Source organism: Electrophorus electricus, chromosome 6, assembly GCF_013358815.1.
Source record: "Electrophorus electricus isolate fEleEle1 chromosome 6, fEleEle1.pri, whole genome shotgun sequence".
Taxonomy (NCBI): Eukaryota; Metazoa; Chordata; class Actinopteri; order Gymnotiformes; family Gymnotidae; genus Electrophorus; species Electrophorus electricus.
The window spans coordinates 539,804-547,479 of record NC_049540.1 but is presented as its reverse complement, the minus strand read 5'-3'; the positions used below and the strand labels follow the sequence as shown (position 1 = coordinate 547,479).

Here is a 7,676-nt window from a genome sequence, read left to right as displayed (position 1 = left end):
AGAATATGGCGGCTGCGTCAACACAGCTGTGGACACCGCAGTGTTTACCTTTCAAATGAGCTCAAGAGAAAACAGGCACTGTATGCTTTGAGAATGCTTTATTATGAATCTACACACGTTTTTATGAATTATTGGGTTATGTGACACCTTGCTTTTTGAGGTGTGTGTGTGTGTGTGTATGTGTTTGTATGTATATATTGGTTCTGTTTTCAGCCAATTCCCCTTTGTGTGTGTGTGTGTGTGTGTGTCAGCCTGTGTGTATGTGCATGTCAGCATCTCCGTCTGTGTCAGACAGCAGTCCTAACCCTGTGTGACACAGTTGCCTCTCCAGCGCCGTGATTCGCTGCTTCAACCGGCGCTGTGTTGTCGTGAACTCCCCTAGCAACCGTGAGAATCGCGTCTGTAGGAGGTCCAAAGACGTGTCCAACCGCGCCACCTTCTCCTCCATATCCATGACACCCAGGCCCCCTGCCGCTGCACTTTCGTCCAGGAGACCCTGCTTCTTCAGAATCTCCCTCCCGCGGTCTTCCAGAACCTTCTGAGCGTCGGGGTACTCCGTCACGGCTACCATGAGGTCGTCTTTGGAGAGGCAGAAGAGGTCAGAGTACCCGATGCTACGAATGTTAGCCGTGCGGCGGTTGCCCATCTTGCTGCCCTGGATGTTCAGAATGCTGATTTCACCAAAGCAGCTGCCAGCGGTCAGCAGGGCAAACTGGGTCACACCATCATCTGCCACCACTGCCAGTATCCCTTCCTTAATGATGTACATCTCCTTCCCAATGTCACCCTTCTTGCAGATGTAGTCACCAGGGCTGTACACCTGGGGGCGCAGTTTCAGAACCAGCTCTACCAGCAGACCGGCTTCGCAGTCCTGAAAGATGCGAACTTTCTTCAGGGTGTTCAGATGGACGTTGATAGCGATTTCTGCACGCAGCTTATCTGGAAGGTTCTTCAGTACCTCCTGTTCGTCCACAGCTTTCTCATTGGTCCAGAGGTAGTCGAACCACTTGATAACGCGCGTCTCAAGGTTTCGACTCACCTTGCGAAAGTGCATGTAGTGTTTAACAGCATCAATACGAGCCTGGAACTCCGCACGGGTGGCGTTCATGTTGGAGATCATCGAGCCCACATTACCAACAATGGTGGCAAAGATCAGCACACCGATCAGGAAGTCAAAAACAACAAAGACAAACTCCTCATCCCTCACAGGAGGTGGCATTTCTCCAATAGTGGTTAGTGTCAGCGTGGACCAGTAGAAACAGTACACGTAGCAGTGCGTCAGTAAGCCAAACTCGGTCTCAGTAACGTTGGGATACACCCACTGATCTGATCCGAGTCCAAGCGACTTGGAGATGGCATAGTAGGTGCAAGCATTCCAGTGGATGATGACCAGGATGTACACAACCAGGTTGCAGATGCGGAAGACGTTGGGGTAGTTGGTGCGTGTCTCCGTGCGGTCGAAGAACTCGAACATGCGTGAGAAGCGAAGAAGGCGGTTGAAGCGGAGCTGAGGAGTGTTCACCCCCGTCACCGTGTAGACCAGGTCCGTGGGCACGATGGACACAATGTCCAGTTTGAACTGGAAGGTTCGAATGTAGTTATCTCGGAGTTTGACCAAGTCCTTCACTAGCAGTCCTTGTTCCAGGAATCCTGCAGAGGAAGGACATGGCTCTCAGGATTTTTCCTTCATTATTTTCCCAGCACTATATAGTTGTCCACATACTTTGAAGAAATTTCTATAATAAGGCATGAAATAATAATAATAATAATAAGAAGAAGAAGTTTAATTTGTATAGCATTTTTCTCATACTCAGGGAATGGACAGAGTCACAGAATATCATGTTTAACAGTCTTCATCATCTAGATTATTTTATTGTTGCATATCCACATACAGTTCATAATACATTACTGTGACTTTGTAGCAAATACTGGTCATTACTTAAAAAATCTATAGGAAGGAGTGTGTTTGATTGTATTTATGTGTGCTTGTGTATATGTGTATTTTTGTGTATAAGTTTGTATGTGTGTGTTTGTGTTAGTGTGTGTGTGTGCGTGTCTGCGTGTGTGTGTGCGTGTCTGCGTGTGTGTTTGTGTTAGTGTGTGTGTGTGTGCGTTTGTGTTAGTGTGTGTGCGTGTGTGTTTGTGTTAGTGTGCGTGTGTGTGTGTGTCTGCGTGCATTTCCATATACCCGTTCTCAGTCTGACACAGCTGTCTAATATGTAAATGAGGTCACACATATAATCCAGTATCAGCCAAAGTACAAAGTTGTCAGTTTGTAGCTCATCGAAACATGCTCTAGAGAGACACAGAGAGAACAGTGCAGTAGAGTAGGAGGGAGAGAGGAAAGGATCTGCTACGGTTTAAGAAAAACTTATTTTATGAGACATGCATTATAATACAGTTTATTTATGTAAATGTACTGATGAATTTATATAATTAGGATATATTAATTATATACTAGTTAATTTTATATAACTGTTACCTGTTGTTTTTGTAGGTTAATTGTATACATTGGTTACCTGGCAACCAGCAGGACCCAGTTATAGAGCACAGCCATAGCAATGAAGAACAACCAGTAATAATACACATCATCAGACTGGGAAATGATAAGCCCCTCCCACTTCTCCCTACACACACACACACACACACACATCATTTCACATGTGTTTGAGCATTTCTGTGAGTGTGTGTGTATTTGTATCTTAAGGCATGATGTGTGCTATACTTGAAGGTTTCCTTTAAGTTGGCTTTGCTGGTATCTGGTTGGTTGTCTGTCTCCTGAGTGGGAGGAATGTTGAACTCAGGCCCACGGAAACGCTGTAGGAAGGAATCGGGACGCTGCTCCTCATCTACGAGGCTCCGGTGGGCCCATTCCCTCAGAGTGACCACGAGAGTGACCAACCTGGGAGACAGACAGACAGACAGAAAGTGTGTTACCTGGACCTACCCCAGGAGTACCTGGTACCCTGCCCAGGAGAGAGTTACCCGGACCTACCCCAGGAGTACCTGGTACCCTGCCCAGGAGAGAGTTACCCGGACCTACCCCAGGAGTACCTGGTACCCTGCCCAGGAGAGAGTTACCCGGACCTACCCCAGGAGTACCTGGTACCCTGCCCAGGAGAGAGTTACCCGGACCTACCCCAGGAGTACCTCGTACCCTGGCCAGGAGAGAGTTACCCGGACCTACCCCAGGAGTACCTGGTACCCTGCCCAGGAGAGAGTTACCCGGACCTACCCCAGGAGTACCTGGTACCCTGCCCAGGAGAGAGTTACCCGGACCTACCCCAGGAGTACCTGGTACCCTGCCCAGGAGAGAGTTACCCGGACCTACCCCAGGATCCAGGTCTGGGGGAGGCATAACTCAGTCAGGCTAAACCTGAAGAAGCAATATATGGGCCCACCACATGCAAGGTCCAGAGTAAGGATGTGAATGGGATTTGTGTGTGTGGTGGGGGGTACCGGGACAATGCTCCCCTGCCTCTGAAGGAGTTGTGGGACACAGTATCTGGAAGCTCAAGAGCAGCAACACGCTGCAACTCAGAGGAGGTGTCATCATCCCTGTCATCACACACACACACACACACACAGATCAGAGGAGGTGTCATCATCCCTGTCATCACACACACACACACACACACACACACAGATAGAACAGATCAGAGGAGGTGTCATCATCCCTGTCATCACACTCACACACACACACACACACAGAGATAGAACAGATCAGAGGAGGTGTCATCATCCCTGTCATCACACTCACTCACACACACACACACACACACACACAGATCAGAGGAGGTGTCATCATCCCTGTCATCACACTCACACACACACACACACACACACACACACACACACACACACACACACACACACACACACAGATAGAACAGATCAGAGGAGGTGTCATCATCCCTGTCATCACACACACACACACACACACACACACACACACACACGCACACACACACTCTCTCTCTCTCACACACACACACACACACACACACACACACACACACACACACACACACACACACCTGCTCAGGGTGATCTCTGCCCTGTCCAACTCCTCATCCAGTGTGCTCCTGACAGACAGACGATGGGAGGACAGAGACCTCTGTACTGTCATACTACACACACACACACACACACACACACACACACAGATAGAACAGATCAGAGGAGGTGTCATCATCCCTGTCATCACACACACACACACACACACACACACATAGAACAGATCAGAGGAGGTGTCATCATCCCTGTCATCACACACACACACACACACACACACAGATAGAACAGATCAGAGGAGGTGTCATCATCCCTGTCATCACACACACACACACACTCTCTCTCTCTCTCTCTCACACACACACACACACACACACACACACACACACACACACCTGCTCAGGGTGATCTCTGCCCTGTCCAACTCCTCATCCAGTGTGCTCCTGACAGACAGACGATGGGAGGACAGAGACCTCTGTACTGCAGCCTGTACTGTCATACTACACACACACACACACACACACACACACACACACACACACACACACACACACACACAGATAGAACAGATCAGAGGAGGTGTCATCATCCCTGTCATCACACACACACACACACACACACACACACAGATAGAACAGATCAGAGGAGGTGTCATCATCCCTGCCATCACACACACACACACACACACACACAGATAGAACAGATCAGAGGAGGTGTCATCATCCCTGTCATCACACACACACACACACACACACACACACAGATAGAACAGATCAGAGGAGGTGTCATCATCCCTGTCATCACACACACACAGATAGAACAGATCAGAGGAGGTGTCATCATCCCTGTCATCACACACACACACACACACACACACACACACACACACACAGATAGAACAGATCAGAGGAGGTGTCATCATCCCTGTCATCACACACACACACACACACACACACACACACACACACACACACACACACACACACACACAGATAGAACAGATCAGAGGAGGTGTCATCATCCCTGTCATCACACACACACACACACACACACACACACACACACACACACACACACACACACACACACACACACAGATAGAACAGATCAGAGGAGGTGTCATCATCCCTGTCATCACACACACACACACACACACACACACACACACACACAGATAGAACAGATCAGAGGAGGTGTCATCATCCCTGTCATAAGACAGACACACACACACTCACACACACACACACACAGCAACAGTGGCAACTTGGCAGTTGTAGCAACCTTCTGATTACTAGTCCAGTACCATAACCACTCAGTCCAGTCCAGTACCTTCACATTTACATTTACGGCATCTAACAGATGCTCTTATCCAGAGCGACTTACAAAAACAACTCAGACACCACTGCTACCACTGAATAGTGCACAAGGGTGGTGTTTGCAGGTGGAGTGTTCACAGGTGTGTGGTGCGGGTGGAGTGTTCACAGGTGTGTGGTGCGGGTGGAGTGTTAACAGGTTTGTGGTGCGGGTGGAGTGTTAACAGGTGTGGTGCAAGTTGGTTGTGAATGTGGGAAAAAAATCCAATGTATGAATATGCATTTTATGTAAATGCATTTATTTTATTTTATTACTTGTATTGCTTGTATTTCTCATATGATAGAAAACAATGCTCATGGCATTGGTTTATCTGTTGCAATAACTATGAATAAATAAAATCTTTGGAAGCTCATGGTAAGTGCATGAACAGCTGATGGTTGGTGTGTCCTAGCCTAAAGAATCTCTTAGGCATCATTGTAAGTGCGTTTGGTGACGGGCTACTGTCACACACATCATGTCATGCACGTAAACATTTGTTGCACAAGGACAGATACATCAGTGTATGGCAGCAGCAACTAACGTGCGTCTGTAGCTGCAGAAATAAACTTACATTCTCATTCAACAGCCAATCTGATTTGGAAAGCAAGGAAGCATGAAGGGAAGAATTCATGATGGATGGATGGATGGATGGATGTTGCAGTGTTTAGACAAGTGTTGAACATTGTTTTGCTAACTGGCCCTATCATTAACGGAACCCCAGACACTCCGCACTGCACAGAGAAACGTCCCACAAGACACTTCTCCACACACACACACAGAGTATGTGATCTCAGGAGAATCTGTCACTACAGACAACCATCTCTCTTACACACACACACACACACACACACACACACACACACACACACACACACGAGTGCTCCTGTTAACCACATACAAACTACTCTACTCAGAATTCATTACTGAAACGTTTTTGACATGCATACATTTTTTACATACACCTAAAACAAAAACATTAACTAATGTTTAAACGTGATGGAAAAAGGCTTTTAAACAGTATATCAGTGGATATAGTAGTATAATCCTGAGCTCACAAAAACAACACAATCTTTTTGTCAAATCTGTGTGTGTTCACTTACCTGTGGCTGATCTGTCTTGTTCAGGATGACAGGAAATGCTGTAGTATTAGACAAAAACACACATTACTCAGTACAATACTCACACCCATTCTGTTTCATCCAAAAATGTTTACACAAGAACAACTGCACATATATATGGTGTGTCAGTAAGATCCAAACACACTGCCAGCCTGCTCAGTGATGTCATTGCTTAGATCTCACAGACCACTGTGGATGGAAAGAAAGATAGGAGTGAGAGAAAGAGGTGGAGAGAGAGGGAGGGAGGGAGAGAGAGAGAGAGAGAGAAAGAGGTAGAGAGAGAGGGAGGGAGAGAGGGAGGGAGAGAGGGAGGGAGGGAGGGAGAGAGAGAGAGATTATCTGATTAAAATTAAAAGTCCCTGAGAAAGACCCTGCTTAACAGTGTCCAGACTTAGTGTCCATAACCTGGAGTCAGAAAAAGGCCATCTTCAGAAACCCTGGACGTCCAGAGAAGAGACACACAGTCAGCAGCTCAGGAGACACAGAGGCAGAGCAGAACTTTATCTGCTTGTGTACCAAACACACACACCTCACACGGACTTCACACACTCAGTAACAATGTACACTCCATCTTTTGAAGAGGACATGATGGGAAACACACACGTGTTCATGTTTAGGAGAAACTGCAGAATGTGGTAAAATAACTGCCACACTCAGATCAAACTGTATCTTAAATCAATCTCATGTAGGCCATATATAATTTAGTCTATATAATATAGAAATATATAACATTATATATGTATATATATTTATATATATAAACACACACATGTTTGTGTTTAGCAGAAATTAAATTGCTGCAGTTTCCTTGGGGATCACTAACGTGTAAAGTGATCACTTACGAACTTGATAATTGCCACACAAGAAACCAATCAAACTTGATCTTAATCCATCCCTGTGCATGTATTTCTTTAACTGTGTCTGTCACCACACACTTGCAGGTCTACAGTAGATGTGTATTTGACACTTTATTGGCTATATATATATATAATTATTTATTTATTTTGTTGTCTTCCTCCGCAGTTTTATCACTTCTAATGTTAATAATGATTTTAATCACTTTGGCAACAGTCATTTATTACAATTAATGCCAAAAAAGCAATTTGAATTTAAAAATGAGAGACAGGAGAGAGAGAGAGAGAGAGAGGGGGGCACTGTGAGACACAGTGTGTGAATGCCCAGCCTAAACCT

The 7,676-nt window shown here is 46.1% G+C and overlaps 1 protein-coding gene across 3 annotated transcripts; it reads right to left on the bottom strand.

Annotated features, from left to right (window-relative positions):
• Positions 1-13: 13 nt before the first annotated feature.
• cnga2b (cyclic nucleotide gated channel subunit alpha 2b) lies at positions 14-6,649 on the bottom strand. Of its 3 annotated transcripts, XM_035527472.1 has the most exons (8): positions 6,468-6,649; positions 4,410-4,514; positions 4,038-4,130; positions 3,460-3,558; positions 2,726-2,902; positions 2,520-2,627; positions 2,189-2,295; positions 14-1,650 (listed from the first exon to the last, which is right to left on the bottom strand). In XM_035527472.1, exons 2-8 carry the CDS (start codon positions 4,511-4,513, stop codon positions 248-250), a joined length of 2,091 nt encoding a protein of 696 aa, XP_035383365.1. In that variant the 5' UTR covers position 4,514; positions 6,468-6,649; the 3' UTR covers positions 14-247. The 3 variants fall into 3 exon arrangements, with proteins under 3 accessions (XP_035383365.1, XP_035383363.1, XP_035383364.1); XM_035527470.1 differs by lacking the exon at positions 6,468-6,649 and having other exon boundaries at positions 4,410-5,292; XM_035527471.1 differs by lacking the exon at positions 6,468-6,649 and having other exon boundaries at positions 4,038-4,115; positions 4,488-5,292.
• Positions 6,650-7,676: the final 1,027 nt, after the last annotated feature.